This window comes from Eleutherodactylus coqui, chromosome 13 (genome assembly GCF_035609145.1).
Source record: "Eleutherodactylus coqui strain aEleCoq1 chromosome 13, aEleCoq1.hap1, whole genome shotgun sequence".
In the NCBI taxonomy this organism is placed as follows: domain Eukaryota; kingdom Metazoa; phylum Chordata; class Amphibia; order Anura; family Eleutherodactylidae; genus Eleutherodactylus; species Eleutherodactylus coqui.
The window spans coordinates 14126061-14143522 of record NC_089849.1 but is presented as its reverse complement, the minus strand read 5'-3'; the positions used below and the strand labels follow the sequence as shown (position 1 = coordinate 14143522).

Below are 17462 nucleotides of genomic sequence, written 5' to 3'. Positions count from 1 at the left end.
AAGTGTTGTTACATTGTAATACCTACTGATATGTCACACAGGGAGCGTTCAAAATAAAAACCTTACAGCTATATCAACGACATCCTGAGGGTTACTATATGATACATATTCGGAAATCTCCTTGTCCGTTGTTATGCGCCCCAGTAAGAGGGAGCACATCTATTCACATTTCGAGCCTTAGTAATGCACACATATTGATGTACGATCTGACTTAGAAAACATATATTCATCAACCTAGTAGGGAGCTCTGAGTTAGTTGGGGTGGGATATCATGCAGGTCTGTGTGGCATGGAGAGGCAGTCTCTTGTACAGTAAATAGAACTTTCTGTGACCACTTGTGTCTAGTTAGCTGCATGTCCTCAAGTTGGTGGTCAACCATACAGGAAGGGGTTTCCCAGCACTAAACTATTGATGACCTATTCTCAGGTTAGTTCTTCCATAGTTGATCGTTGGCAGTCCGCTGCTCGGATCCCCACCAATCAACTCAGCTGATCAATGGGGATCCCAATTAGGGCACCCCACCTGATCAACTATTGATGACCCATCCTGAGTTTACAGTAGGTCATCAAACGTTTAGCACTGGAAACCCCCTTTAAATGGGTTTTACTGAATAAGAATGTTAAAGACCTATCCTTAGAACAGGTCATAATTATATCAGTTGGGGTCCAACTTCTGGCACCCTTACAGATCGTCCGATTGTAGAGGCCACAGCTCTCTGATGAGCACCACATTCCATTCATTGTTAACCAGACACATTTCCATAGGTTTTGTAGTGCCTGTAGTTGTTACCATAGCTCTTTGCAACTCTGTCCCATTCAAGTGAATAAGACAGAACTGCAATACCAGCTATCACCACTACAAAATGTACAGAGCTGTGCCCGGTAAACAATAAGGATATCCACAGGATTGGAGATAACTTGCTGATTGGTGGGGGTCTCATGTTGAGACCCACGCCAATCTCAAGATCAGGGTTCATGTGTCCCCCTGTCCTCCTCACTGCGGGGTTACTGCAACCCCTGCAGTGAGGAGAAGACTGAAGCACTTTTAAGGGGTAACCTGCAGAATACACCAAGATGGCGTTGCAAGAGGAGAAATAAAGGGGGTTATCAAACTCTCCCCGCCCCCCCCTCCCAAAAAAATGCAATAAGGTCCTATTGTTTTAAAGTGTAGATACAGATGCATCATGCGTATTCTCAGCGTATTTTTGCAGTCCTATTGATTTCAATGGGTTATTTCGGTCCGCAATAAAGACCAAAATTGGACATGATGCATTTCCATTCGCCACGGAAAAACACAGGTCTGAATATCTCAATGGAAATCAATAGGGATTCAGCAAAAATACGAAAAAATTACAAGCATAGAAGGCGTGTGAATGAGCCCTTCCTGCCGTGGATCTGAGCTGAGGACTGCGTCCTTGAGAAGTCAGGCAGAGCATGTTCTCTTCTGGATACACAGCAGAATACGCCATATCTCGCGGTCTGTAGCACCATCTTGCAGTCATCGTTATGTTTCATCAGTATAACTTCAGAGTCCTCCAACTGTTGTAGCTACAATGTAACATCACAGTGGACTTGGGTTCTTCGGTTCTCGGTCTGGCAACGTCCTTTGGAGGTGTCTCACCTGAGCTTCAAGCTCCTTCACCTGAAACAGAACATACAAATCTGAGTTCCCTGCTAAAAGGAGATTTAGGAAGGCCGCCCCTAAAAGTCTAAAGGGGATGTGTCATTAGGAAACGACGGCTTGTATAAATCAAGTTTTTATATTAAATCTGTTTAAGACTTATTGGTGTTTTTTTTTTTTAGTTTTGATGTCACAATCTATTTTTGAAAAAAAATCTGAAAATCCTGCAGTTCTCACACCAACCACTAAGCCTAATAATGGTCTGTCACTTCCTGTTCTGTAGGAAAAAAAACTTATAAGTAATCATCCCGTTATCATCACAGGCAGAAGTGTGACAAGAGGTGGTAACTATAGGTAGATTACACAGATTCACAATAGGTGATGGTCAAAGCTCACCTCCTCCCCCTCCCTGTACAGTCACAGAACATAGCAACAACACCCCCCCCCCCCCCCCCCCGTAGAAATATACAAGCAATGGTCACAGCTCACCTCATATCCTTCTCTGCATAGGTCACAGAGAATGCCCACAACACTCTCAGAAATGTCTATAGTAAAAGTCATCTCACCTCCTCCCCTCCCTGCACAGAGCATGCCCACAAAATTCCCATAGAAGTCAATGAGTTCCCTTCTGTACATTGTCTCCATAGTCAATGAGGTTATGTAATGGAAATATCTAAAAGCTGGTAAGGAGAGCCGCCCCGTAGTCATGTACAAACAATAGAATAAAAAAAAATAATCTACAATCAGAAAATAAAAACAAATTAGAATAAATAAAATGGAAAATGTTCCACCATCTGGTATTCATTAGTGAAGACACACATGGGAGATACATTCCCTTTAAAGGTCACAGTCCATGTACGCCAGCAGTTTCGCAGCACGATTATCGTCTTATGATGTCTCTCATCACCTTGTTCTGCAGTCTGGAGACGGCGCTCTCCAATCTGGGCACACGATCTTCTGCGGAGTCGTCATCAGGAAGATCCTGCCGTCTGTAATGAAGGTGAAGAATGGAATTGGCATAATGATAGTAATTCTCTTTCCCATGATGTCATCGGGTTCTGGTTGCTGCCATCTCATCCCAAAATTCAACGAGTCTGGCCATAGACCAAACCAGAGTCCAACGCACAAAATGCTATCAGGATACTATATTAGATATAGAGACAATACCCAACCAGGGGGCCCAGGGTCAGCGTCAGCACCTGGCTAACCCAGGCGGGTCCCGGGGCTGAGTGCTCCTGCAGGGGTCCACTTAACTGCCTATCAGATGCAGGCAGTGCAATAATGTTATAATGCCGCCTGCATGCCTCCGTAGGCCTCTCCATGTGCCCTCACCTCCTGTGCCACTATCAGAGACCCTCTTCCTTTGGACCTACCATTGTGTCCTCCATTGGTCTGTGCAGTGTTCAGGATCACGTACCTGTCTCAGGTGCGGCGCTACTGAGTACCGTGCTGTGCAGCAGAAGGGGTGATGGGGCTAGTGCCACTAAGACGGTCCGCTCTCCAGTGCTGCCCATTTCCCGAGTGGCTGGATATATTTTGTCTAATATTCTATTATAAATATGATAAAATATTATACAAGTATGTCCATCCAGTGAGAAGTGTGGTGGTTTGCACAGCACATGCGGCTGTCACAATGGGAGCATTTCAAGCCCTGGATTGTTTTTGACAATGACTGTTAAATATTTAACAATCGCGCCCCCAGAAGAAGTTGTTGTGTTGCTGTGGAACCTGGCATGCAGCTCCATCTCAGGCAGATATATACATGATGAGAGTTGTAGTGATTAGATGGACGGTCTTGTCACCGGAGGCCCTAACACTGGTTCCCTCCTTGGCCTATAAGAGGCTCTTTGTGTGCAGTGACCTCTTCTTCCGCTTGTGTAGAGTTTGTTGGACACTAGAATCTGAGAGGGGCGCATTATTGGAATGTGAGAAGCTGGATGGTCGTATCGATGAACTGTCCCCCACCGGCTGTTCTAACCATATATCACATACCTACTGTGTACACTGTACATAAATTAGTATATATATATATTTATATATCTCTTACACACACAATATATCTATGCAGTGTACATATATGCTGTAGGACCATGCAGTTTACGCTGATTGAAAATCCTGATGTTTCTGAGCTTTGTATGGGTGCCCGCACATACTGCAGGTCAGGGGCGTAAGTAAAGGCTCAGAGGCCCTGATGCAAAAGGTGAGCTGGGGCCCCCCCTCAATCTGTAGCTGTACCTGTACCCATACCTAAACCATGCTGCACAGAGACATAACTTAAAGCTTCTGGGCCCCAATGCAAAACCTGTAACGGGGCCCCCAACTGTGATGCTTTATTCATAGTACTGGGCTCCCTATATGGAGAAGAGAGGCCTTATGGGCCCCCTAAGGCTCCTGGGCCCGGGTGCAACCGCATCCCCTGCACCCTCTATAGTTACGCCCCTGCTGCTGGTCTATTCTGTAAACACATGCGGATCTCTGCAGATTTGCAGATTACCAGCTGGCAACCGGAACTTGTCATTGTGTCCATTAGCAAGGCCAACTGCCACCTGTCAATCACCAGAAATCCCTGTATACACTGGAGATCTGTAATGTGTACATACACCCCAAAGGTACGTTTACATGGGGTGATAATTGCCCAGATTCTCACTGGAGACAGCAAATTCAGGTGAATCGGCACATGTATATGTAGCCACCGACAGGGAACTGAGCAAAGAGCAGAACTGAAAACCAAGCAACTATCAGCCTGTAAACAGGAGCCGCTCAATGATGGGGTAACTCCTGTTTACCATGAATGGAGGCAGGCGGGCCAGAACGATTCCCAGCAGCACTGCCTCCATTTACTTGAACGACTATCACTCCTGTGTAAGCACAGCAGTAATGGTCAGACGGCAGTCCCGTGTAAAGATACCCTAAAAGTTTAACCCATAATTATAAGTTAAAGTAATCATAATTAAATACAATAAATACTATAGAATAACTTAATTACATTCTTCAATTTATATTTTAATTTCAGGGACACGGTGTAAACTATTATTCATTTCCGGGAGCACAGTGTAGATTATTAGTTATTCCGGGGGGCACAGTGTAATATACTTTATATGGGGGCACAGTGTGTATTATACTTAATTTCTGGGGGCATAGTGTAAATTATTTTTTATGTTAGGGTGCACGGTGAGCAGCTTTATTTTCAGCTGACAGTTTTATTTTCAGAGAAGCCAAAGATGTCTGGGCAGAAAGCTCTGCAGAGGCAAGAATTAGCTGGAAAAAATCATGGAGGTCTGGATCAGATGGAGAAGAAAAGGAATGAATTCAGTCAGAGAACGTCACCTGTGAGTCACTTTGTATCATTGTATATTCTGTCTCACATTCCTTCACATGTAAGGTCTGCGGCATTCTAGTTTGCTGTACACCACCTCTCGGCTTATCCTTACCATTGCTCAGGTCATACTGGGAGGTGTAGTTTATATGCTAAAAACCTTTCTAGGAAACAATGTGTTGCCAATAAAGCTTCTACATATGAAGCATTATGTCAGTGATAACCACATAAATGGTATTTCATAGTATGTTGTGACAATCCTCAAAAGGGGCCCATTGAGACTCTGTTGCCTGAGTAAACCTGAAGCTAGCACTGAAGGTGCCCTTGCAAGGCCCCAAACTATAGCGCCCCTACAGGAACCAGGGATGTATAACCAAAATAGTGAACCATAACTGACCTGGAGTCCTCCACACTGGATTTTTCGGGTTTATCTTCAGAGTAACTGAACTGCGGGTCCCTTCGGCTTCGAAATCTTAGAGAAAGAGCATCAGGCTGACCTCTGCTCCCACATCCTGCGTTCATGTAGGACGAGAAGAGGACTAGCAGTTACTAGAAAGTACCAGAATAATCTGTCATGTGATACATTCATTGCTCATTTATTGCCACAGTTACAATGCCAGGTTGCCTATCTCTGAGCCATGCAAATCCAACCTCATCCCGCTCACCATCACAGCACTCCTGCCAGAAATGTAGATCTACCCCTGGGATGTCCTCACATCTCTGCATGCCATGTGGGAAGGGGGCTACAAGGAAAACATCTCTCTGCACGTGTCGAATGTTGTCCCCATTATCACAGAGGATTCGAGCCAGCGATGTCTGCTTTATCTGGGCGAGTTGAGCTGGAGTGAAGACACCCGGGTTATTATACCAGAATCTGCAGGAAGCACATATAGGGGATGAAATCCAAACAGGATGCCAAAACAATTAAGGGCATCAAGTCACAAAACCTCAACAATATATGACAGTTGTTCTTTTCCTGTACATAGGGGGCAGTATTATAGTAGTTATATTCTTGCACATAGGGGGCAGTATTATAGTAGTTATATTCTTGTACATAGGAGGCAGTATTATAGTAGTTATATTCTTGTACATAGGGGGCAGTATTATAGTAGTTATATTCTTGTACATAGGTGGCAGTATTATAGTAGTTATATTCTTGTACATAGGGAGCAGTATTATAGTAGTTATATTCTTGTACATAGGGGGCAGTATTATAGTAGTTATATTCTTGTACATAGGGGGCAGTATTATAGTAGTTATATTCTTGTACATAGGAGGCAGTATTATAGTAGATATATTCTTGTACATAGGGGACAGTATTATAGTAGTTATATTCTTGTACATAGGGAGCAGTATTATAGTAGTTATATTCTTGTACATAGGGGGTGGTATTATAGTAGTTATATTCTTGTATATAGGGGGCAGTATTATAGTAGTTATATTCTTGTACATAGGGAGCAGTATTATAGTAGTTATATTCTTGTACATAGGAGGCAGTATTATAGTAGTTATATTCTTGTATATAGGGAGCAGTATTATAGTAGTTATATTCTTGTATATAGGGAGCAGTATTATAGTAGTTATATTCTTGTATATAGGGAGCAGTATTATAGTAGTTATATTCTTGTATATAGGGGGCAGTATTATAGTAGTTATATTCTTCTACATAGGAGGTAGTATTATAGTAGTTATATTCTTGTACAAACAGAGCAGTATTATAGTAGTTATATTCTTGTACATAGGGTGCAGTATTATAGTAGTTATATTCTTGTACATAGGAGCAGTATTATAGTAGTTATATTCTTGTACATAGGGTGCAGTATTATAGTAGTTATATTCTTGTATATAGGGGGCAGTATTATAGTAGTTATATTCTTGTACATAGGGGGCAGTATTATAGTAGTTATATTCTTGTACATAGGAGGCAGTATTATAGTAGTTATATTCTTCTACATAGGAGGCAGTATTATAGTAGTTATCTTCTAGTACATATGGAGCAGTATTATGGTAGTTATATTTTTGTACACAGCAGGCACTATTATAGTAGTTATATTCTTGTATATAGGCGGCAGTATTATAGTAGTTATCTTCTAGTACATATGGAGCAGTATTATGGTAGTTATATTCTTGTACATAGGGGGCAGTATTACAGTAGTTATCTTCTAGTACATATGGAGCAGTATTATGGTAGTTATATTTTTGTACACAGCAGGCACTATTAAAGTAGTTATATTCTTGTATATAGGCGGCAGTATTATAGTAGTCATATTCTTGTATATAGGGGGCAGTGTTATAGTAGTTATATTCTTGTATATAGGGGGCAGTGTTATAGTAGTTATATTCTTGTACATAGGAGGCAGTATTATGGTAGTTATATTCTTGTACATAGGGGGCAGTATTATAGTAGTTATATTCTTGTACATGGGGGGCAGTATTATAGTAGTTATATTCTTGTACATAGGGTGCAGTATTATAGTAGTTATATTCTTGTACATATTGGTAGTATTATAGGAGTTATATTCTTGTACATAGGGGGTAGTATTATAGTAGGTATATTCTTGTACATAGGGGGCAGTATTATAGTAGTTATATGCTCGTACATAGGAGCAGTATTATAGTAATTATATTCTTGTACATAGGAGGCAGTATTATAGTATTTATATTCTTGTACATAGGGGCAGTATTATAGTAGTTATATTCTTGTACATAGGGGGCAGTATTATAATAGTTATATTCTTGTTAATAGGGAGCAGTATTATAGTAGTTATATTCTTGTACATAGGAGGCAGTATTATAGTAGTTATATTCTTGTACATAGGAGACAGTACTATAGTAGTTATATTTTTATACATAGGAGGCAGTATTATATAAGTTATATCCTTGTACATAGGGGAAAGTATTATAGGAGTTATATTCTTGTACATAGGAGGCAGTATTATAGGAGTTATATTCTTGTACATAGGGTGCAGTATTATAGTAGTTATATTCTTGTACATACGGGGCAGTATTATAGTAGTTATATTCTTGTACATAGGGTGCAGTATTATGGTAGTTATATTCTTGTACATAGGAGCAGTATTATAGTAGTTATATTCTTGTACATAGGAGCAGTATTATAGTAGTTATATTCTTGTACATAGGGGGCAGTATTATAGTAGTTATATTCTTGTTCATAGGGAGCAGTATTATAGTAGTTATATTCTTGTTCATAGGGAGCAGTATTATAGTAGTTATATTCTTGTACATAGGAGGCAGTATTATAGTAGTTATATTCTTGTATATAGGATACAGTACTATAGTAGTTATATTTTTATACATAGGAGGCAGTATTATAGAAGTTATATCCTTGTACATAGGGGAAAGTATTATAGGAGTTATATTATTGTACATAGGAGGCAGTATTATAGTAGTTATATTCTTGTACATAGGAGGCAGTATTATAGTAGTTATATTCTTGTACATAGGAGCAGTATTATAGTAGTTCTATTCTTGTACATAGGGGGCAGTATTATAGTAGTTATATTCTTGTACATAGGGGCAGTATTATAGTAGTTATATTCTTGTACATAGGAGAAGTATTATAGTAGTTATATTCTTGTTCATAGGGAGCAGTATTATAGTAGTTATATTCTTGTTCATAGGGAGCAGTATTATAGTAGTTATATTCTTGTTCATTGGGAGCAGTATTATAGTAGTTATATTCTTGTACATAGGAGACAGTACTATAGTAGTTATATTTTTATACATAGGAGGCAGTATTATAGAAGTTATATTCTTGTACATAGGGGGCAGTATTATAGTAGTTATATTCTTGTACATAGGACCAGTATTATAGTAGTTATATTCTTGTACATAGGGGAAAGTATTATAGGAGTTATATTCTTGTACATAGGAGGCAGTATCATAGTAGTTATATTCTTGTACATAGGTGATAGTATTATAGTAGTTATATTCTTGTACATAGGGGGCAGTATAATAGTAGTTATATTCTTGTACATAGGGGAAAGTATTATAGGAGTTATATTCTTGTACATAGGAGACAGTACTATAGTAGTTATACTTTTATACATAGGAGGCAGTATTATAGAAGTTATATTCTTGTACATAGGGGAAAGTATTATACTAGTTATATTCTTGTACATAGCGGGCAGTATTATAGTAGTTATATTCTTGTACATAGGAGGCTGTATTATAGTAGTTATATTCTTGTACATAGGAGGCAGTATTATAGTAGTTATATTCTTGTACATAGGGGGCAGTATTATAGTAGTCATATTCTTGTACATCGGGGGCAGTATTATAGTAGTTATATTCTTGTATATAGGCGGCAGTATTATAGTAGTCATATTCTTGTATATAGGGGGCAGTGTTATAGTAGTTATATTCTTGTATATAGGGGGCAGTGTTATAGTAGTTATATTCTTGTACATAGGAGGCAGTATTATAGTAGTTATATTCTTGTACATAGAGGGCAGTATTATAGTAGTTATATTCTTGTACATGGGAGGCAGTATTATAGTAGTTATATTCTTGTACATAGGGTGCAGTATTATAGTAGTTATATTCTTGTACATATTGGTAGTATTATAGGAGTTATATTCTTGTACATAGGGGGTAGTATTATAGTAGGTATATTCTTGTACATAGGGGGCAGTATTATAGTAGTTATATTCTCGTACATAGGAGCAGTATTATAGTAATTATATTCTTGTACATAGGAGGCAGTATTATAGTATTTATATTCTTGTACATAGGGGCAGTATTATAGTAGTTATATTCTTGTACATAGGGGGCAGTATTATAATAGTTATATTCTTGTTAATAGGGAGCAGTATTATAGTAGTTATATTCTTGTACATAGGAGGCAGTATTATAGTAGTTATATTCTTGTACATAGGAGACAGTACTATAGTAGTTATATTTTTATACATAGGAGGCAGTATTATATAAGTTATATCCTTGTACATAGGGGAAAGTATTATAGGAGTTATATTCTTGTACATAGGAGGCAGTATTATAGGAGTTATATTCTTGTACATAGGGTGCAGTATTATAGTAGTTATATTCTTGTACATACGGGGCAGTATTATAGTAGTTATATTCTTGTACATAGGGTGCAGTATTATGGTAGTTATATTCTTGTACATAGGAGCAGTATTATAGTAGTTATATTCTTGTACATAGGAGCAGTATTATAGTAGTTATATTCTTGTACATAGGGGGCAGTATTATAGTAGTTATATTCTTGTTCATAGGGAGCAGTATTATAGTAGTTATATTCTTGTTCATAGGGAGCAGTATTATAGTAGTTATATTCTTGTACATAGGAGGTAGTATTATAGTAGTTATATTCTTGTATATAGGATACAGGGCTATAGTAGTTATATTTTTATACATAGGAGGCAGTATTATAGAAGTTATATCCTTGTACATAGGGGAAAGTATTATAGGAGTTATATTATTGTACATAGGAGGCAGTATTATAGTAGTTATATTCTTGTACATAGGAGGCAGTATTATAGTAGTTATATTCTTGTACATAGGAGGCAGTATTATAGTAGTTATATTCTTGTACATAGGAGCAGTATTATAGTAGTTCTATTCTTGTACATAGGGGGCAGTATTATAGTAGTTATATTCTTGTACATAGGGGCAGTATTATAGTAGTTATATTCTTGTACATAGGAGAAGTATTATAGTAGTTATATTCTTGTTCATAGGGAGCAGTATTATAGTAGTTATATTCTTGTTCATAGGGAGCAGTATTATAGTAGTTATATTCTTGTTCATTGGGAGCAGTATTATAGTAGTTATATTCTTGTACATAGGAGACAGTACTATAGTAGTTATGTTTTTATACATAGGAGGCAGTATTATAGAAGTTATATTCTTGTACATAGGGGGCAGTATTATAGTAGTTATATTCTTGTACATAGGACCAGTATTATAGTAGTTATATTCTTGTACATAGGGGAAAGTATTATAGGAGTTATATTCTTGTACATAGGAGGCAGTATCATAGTAGTTATATTCTTGTACATAGGTGATAGTATTATAGTAGTTATATTCTTGTACATAGGGGGCAGTATAATAGTAGTTATATTCTTGTACATAGGGGAAAGTATTATAGGAGTTATATTCTTGTACATAGGAGACAGTACTATAGTAGTTATACTTTTATACATAGGAGGCAGTATTATAGAAGTTATATTCTTGTACATAGGGGAAAGTATTATAGTAGTTATATTCTTGTACATAGCGGGCAGTATTATAGTAGTTATATTCTTGTACATAGGAGGCTGTATTATAGTAGTTATATTCTTGTACATAGGAGGCAGTATTATAGTAGTTATATTCTTGTACATAGAGGGCAGTATTATAGTAGTTATATTCTTGTACATAGGGGGCAGTAGTATAGTAGTTATATTCTTGTACATAGGGAGCAGTATTATAGTAGTTATATTTTTGTACATAGGGGGCAGTATTATAGTAGTTATATTCTTGTACATAGGACCAGTATTATAGTAGTTATATTCTTGTACATAGGAGCAGTATTATAGTAGTTATATTTTTGTACATAGGGGGCAGTATTATAGTAGTTATATTCTTGTACATCGGGGGCAGTATTATAGTAGTTATATTCTTGTACATAGAGGGCAGTATTATAGTAGTTATATTCTTGTACATAGGGGGCAGTAGTATAGTAGTTATATTCTTGTACATAGGGAGCAGTATTATAGTAGTTATATTCTTGTACATAGAGGGCAGTATTATAGTAGTTATATTATTGTACATATGGGGCAGTATTATAGTAGTTATATTTTTGTACATAGGGGGCAGTATTATAGTAATTATATTCTTGGACGTAGGAGGCAGTATTATAGTAGTTATATTTTTGTACATAGACAGCAGTATTATAGTAATTATATTCTTGGACGTAGGAGGCAGTATTACATTAGCTATAGTCTTGTATATAGGGAGCAGTATTATAGTAGTTACATTTTCTATATAGGTTATACAGTATATGTTAGTATATTGAGAACAATTTGTAATGAGGACCTTAAAAACAAACCTAGAAAAAACAATGTACTGCATGATGAAAATGCAAAGCGATGGCAGCATACATGGTGCTATTTCAAGAAGGTTTTTCCCTTTATTTTCTTCACAGATACTTGAGAAAGACGCAAGTCGAAACGTTGTATTACCATCTGGAACGTTTGGATCTGACCGGGTCAGGATCTGTAAGGTGGCTTTTGCATTTGTGTTTCCATCCCTTGCGGGTGTTTAAAAGTGTGCTGCTGACATCCTTTTACATACTATAATGTACTGCATGATAGCGGTTTGACTTCAATAGCAAAATTCCTGGATTTAGGTAAAAAGATCACTTGTCAAAACGGTTTTTCTACTGCATAGCATCTGATTCATTCTGAGATTTTTTTTTTCAGTTTGCAGACTAGGGGCACCATAATGGGCACACAGTTTGCCCCTGGTTTTGCTAATTTATATCTGGGGGATTTTGAAGATGTCTATTTATATACATATACAGTACAGATGATCTGATTGTTATTTGGGATGGGTCTCCTAAACGTTTGGTGGATTTTACAAGTCATCTTGAGTAAATGATTTTACTAAAACCATACCATGAAATATAACTGCCTATTTATTGATTTTTAGTGGAAAATCAAGACATTTTTACTAAAACTGCCTTCCTATTAATAACAGTTTTTTCGATCTTAATTATTGCCATTTAAAAAATATGGCAGACAGTTCTACTGTTTGGGCAGTACAAATACATTTGTCATAATTCTAGTAGAAATTCTGATTCTGTGAGAGTTTAAGGAGGTATTTTAGTGAAAAATCCTATCCTAGACAACTTATTACAGTTGCTCTTAAAGGGGTTGTGCCGCGCCGAAACGGTTTTTTTTTTCTTCAATAGCCCCCCCGTTCGGCACGAGACAAACCCGATGCAGGGGTTAAAAAAAAAAAAACGGATAGTGCTTACCTGAATCCCCGTGCTCCGGGGACTTCTTACTTACCTTGTGAAGATGGCCGCCGGGATCTCCACCCTCGGTGGACCGCAGGTCTTCTGTGCGGTCCATTGCCGATTCCAGCCTCCTGATTGGCTGGAATCGGCACGTGACGGGGCGGAGCTACGAGGAGCCGCTCTCCGGCACGAGCTGCCCCATTCAGAAAAGAAGAAGACCGGACTGCGCAAGCGCGTCTAATCGGGCGATTAGACGCTGAAAATTAGACGGCACCATGGAGACGGGGACGCCAGCAACGGAACAGGTAAGTGAATAACTTCTGTATGGCTCATAATTAATGCACAATGTACATTACAAAGTGCATTAATATGGCCATACAGAAGTATATACCCCCACTTGCTTTCGCGGGACAATCCCTTTAATTTTATTACAACCTATATGGATTCATAAATTGAGATTTAAGAAGATTTAAAACAAACATTGAACCGTTTTGTTGGACGATCTTTATTTGAAAACCAAGACTGCTAATCAGCCGAGAATGATGTTTAGAAGGGTAAAACCCATTAAAAATATGAAAGCTCCTAGCAGATTGCATCCAATATTGGCTAAACCTGGTTTACATAGCCAACGGAATGGACAACATGAAAAAAATTTAGGTAACAATTATAGTCAATTCCAAAATACATACCACAACATGGTCTTCATCTGGTTACTAATATTTACCGCAGTTTAGCTGAAGGTTTTCAGATGCTCAGGCTGACCGTGAGTCAAGCGGCTTGAATAGCAACAACAAAGGAGAAAAGTCATCTCTAGAGATGAGCGAGCACCAAAATGCTCGGGTGCTCGTTACTCGGGACGAAATTATCGCGATGCTCGAGGGTTCGTTTCGAGTAACGAACCCCATTGAAGTCAATGGGCGACCCGAGCATTTTTGTATATCGCCGATGCTCGCTATGGTTTTCATTTGTGAAAATCGGGGCAATTCAAGAAAGTGATGGGAACGACACAGCAACGGATAGGGCAGGCGAGGGGCTACATGTTGGGCTGCATCTCAAGTTCCCAGGTCCCACTATTAAGCCACAATAGCGGCAAGAGTGCCCCCCCCCCCCAACAATTTTTACTTCTGAAAAGCCCTCATTAGCTAAGCACCACACTATCTCCAACAAAGCACAATCACTGCCTGCATGACACTCCGCTGCCACTTCTCCTGGGTTACATGCTGCCCAACCCCCCCGCACAACCCAGTGTCCACAGCACACACCAAACTGTCCCTGCCCAGCCTTCAGCTGCCCTCATGCCACGCCACCCTCATGTCTATTTATATGTGCGTCTGCCATGAGGAGGAACCGCAGGCACACACTGCAGAGGGTTGGCACGGCTAGGCAGCGACCCTCTTTAAACGGGGCGGGGCGATAGTCCACAATGCTGTACAGAAGCAATGAGAAATCCAATCCTGTGCCACCTCCATCTGGAGCTGCACACGTGGGCATAGCAATGGAGAACCTATGTGCCACACACTATTCATTCTGTCAAGGTGTCTGCATGCCCCAGTCAGACCGCAGTTTTTTATAAATAGTCGCAGGCAGGTACAACTCCGCAATGGGAATTCCGTGTGCACCCACAGCATGGGTGGCTCCCTGGAACCCACCGGCGGTACATAAATATATCCCATTGCAGTGCCCAACACAGCTGATGTAACGTCAGCTGTAATGCAGGTGGGCTAAAAATTAATTTGATTACACTGTAGGCGAGGGCCCCCAAAAATTGATGTACCAACAGTACTAATGTACCTCAGAAAAATTGCCCATGCCCAACCAAGAGGGCAGGTGAAATCCATTAATCGCTTTGGTTAATGTGGCTTAATTGGTAACTAGGCCTGGAGGCAGCCCAGTTAAAATAAAAATTGGTTGAGGTGAAAGTTTCAACGCTTTAATGAGCATTGAAACGTATAAAAATTATTTACAAAAATTATATGACTGAGCCTTGTGGGCCTAAGAAAAATTGCCCGTTCGGCGTGATTACGTGAGGTTTCAGGAGGAGGAGCAGGAGGAGGAGGAGGAATATTATACACAGATTGATGAAGCAAAAAGGTCCCCGTTTTTGATGGTGATAGAGAACGATGCTTGCATCCGCGGGTGCAGCCTACGTATTGCTTAGGTATCGCTGCTGTCCGCTGGTGAAGAAGAGAAGTCTGGGGAAATCCAGCCTTTGTTCATCTTGATGAGTGTAAGCCTGTCGGCACTGTCGGTTGACAGGCGGGTACGCTTATCCGTGATGATTCCCCCAGCCACACTAAACACACTCTCTGACAAGACGCTAGCCGCAGGACAAGCAAGCACCTCCAGGGCATACAGCGCGAGTTCAGGCCACGTGTCCAGCTTCGACACCCAGTAGTTGTAGGGGGCAGAGGCATCACCGAGGACGGTCGTGCGATCGGCTACGTACTCCCTCACCATCGTTTTACAGTGCTCCCGCCAACTCAGCCTTGACTGGGGACCGGTGACACAGTCTTGCTGGGGAGCCAGAAAGCTGGCAAAGGCCTTGGAGAATGGTCCCCTGTCTGCGCTGTACATGCTGCCTGATCTCTGCGCCTCCCCTGCTACCTGGCCCTCGGAACTGCGCCTTCGGCCACTAGCACTGTCGGATGGGAAGTTTACCATCAGTTTGTCCACCAGCGCCCTGTGGTATAGCATCATTCTGGAACCCCTTTCCTCTTCGGGAATGAGAGTGGAAAGGTTCTCCTTATGCCGTGGGTCGAGCAGTGTGTACACCCAGTAATCCGTAGTGGCCAGAATGCGTGTAATGCGAGGGTCACGAGAAAGGCATCCTAACATGAAGTCAGCCATGTGTGCCAGGGTACCTGTACGCAACACATGGCTGTCCTCACTAGGAAGATCACTTGCAGGATCCTCCTCTTCCTCCTCCTCCTCCTCCTCCTCCTCCTCCTCCTCCTCCTCCTCTGGCCATACACGCTGAAAGGATGACAGGCAAGCAGCATGTGTACCCTCAGCAGTGGGCCAAGCTGTCTCTTCCCCCTCCTCCTCATCCTCCTCCCCCTCCTCCTCTGGCCATACACGCTGAAAGGATGACAGGCAAGCAGCATGTGTACCCTCAGCAGTGGGCCAAGCTGTCTCTTCCCCCTCCTCCTCATGCTCCTCCCCCTCCTCCTCCTCCTCAACGCGCTGAGATATAGACATGAGGGTGCTCTGACTATCCAGCGACATACTGTCTTCCCCCGCCTCCGTTTCCGAGTGCAAAGCGTCTGCGTTTATGCTTTGCAGGGAACTTCTCAAGAGGCATAGCAGAGGAATGGTGACGCTAATGATTGCAGCATCCCCGCTCAGCATCTGGGTAGACTCCTCAAAGTTTCCAAGGACCTGGCAGATGGCTGCCAACTAGGCCCACTCTTCTGTAAATAATTGAGGAGGCTGACTCCCACTACGCCACCCATGTTGGAGTTGGTATTCCGCAATAGCTCTACGCTGCTCATAGAGTCTGGCCAACATGTGGAGCGTAGAGTTCCACTGTGTGGGCACGTCGCACAGCAATCGGTGCACTGGCAGATGAAACCGATGTTGCAGGGTCCGCAGGGTGGCAGCGTCCGTCTTGGAGTTGCGGAAATGTGCGCTGACCCGGCGCACCTTTCCGAGCAGGTATGACAAGTGCGGGTAGCTTTTCAGAAAGCGCTGAACCACCAAATTAAAGACATGGGCCAGGCATGGCACGTGCGTGAGGCTGCCGAGCTGCAGAGCCGCCACCAGGTTACGGCAGTTGTCACACACGACCATGCCCGTTTGGAGGCTCAGCGGCGCAAGCCAGCGGTCGGTCTGCTCTGTCAGACCCTGCAGCAGTTCGTGGGCCGTGTGGCTCTTCTCTCCTAAGCTGAGTAGTTTCAGCACGGCCTGCTGACGCTTGCCCACCGCTGTGCTGCCATGCCGCGCGACACCGACTGCTGGCGACGTGCTGCTGCTGCTGACACATCTTGATTGCGAGACAGAGGTTGCGTAGGAGGAGGAGGAGGGTGGTTTAGTGGAGGAAGCATACACCGCCGCAGATACCACCACCGAGCTGGGGCACGCAATTCGGGGGGTGGGTAGGACGTGAGCGGTCCCAGGCTCTGACTCTGTCCCAGCCTCCACTAAATTCACCCAATGTGCCATCAGGGAGATATAGTGGCCCTGCCCGCCTGTCCACGTGTCTGTTGTTAAGTGGACCTTGGCAGTAACCGCGTTGGTGAGGGCGCGTACAATGTTGCGGGAGACGTGGTCGTGCAGGGCTGGGACGGCACATCGGGAAAAGTAGTGGGGACTGGGAACCGAGTAGCGTGGGGCCGTCGCCGCCATCATGCTTTTGAAAGCCTCCGTTTCCACAAGCCTATACGGCAGCATCTCCAGGCTGATCAATTTGGCTATGTGCACGTTTAACGCTTGAGCGTGCGGGTGCGTGGCGGCGTACTTGCGCTCGCGCTCAAACAGTGGCGCTAGCGACGTCTGGACGCTGCGCTGAGAGACATTGCTGGATGGGGCCGAGGACAGCGGAGG

At 41.7% G+C, this 17462-nt stretch overlaps 1 protein-coding gene across 1 annotated transcript in view; it reads right to left on the bottom strand.

The window, feature by feature from the left end:
• Positions 1–1131: 1131 nt before the first annotated feature.
• The window catches only part of LOC136587523 (peroxidasin homolog), a 51624-nt gene continuing 35293 nt past the window's right edge, over positions 1132–17462 (bottom strand). Inside the window, exons 17-20 of the mRNA XM_066586147.1 lie at positions 5602–5810; positions 5334–5448; positions 2528–2609; positions 1132–1641 (exon numbers count right to left, since the gene is read on the bottom strand). Coding sequence (XP_066442244.1) covers positions 1561–1641; positions 2528–2609; positions 5334–5448; positions 5602–5810 — 487 coding nt within the window. The 3' untranslated portion in view covers positions 1132–1560. The remainder of the gene's footprint in view (positions 1642–2527; positions 2610–5333; positions 5449–5601; positions 5811–17462) is intronic.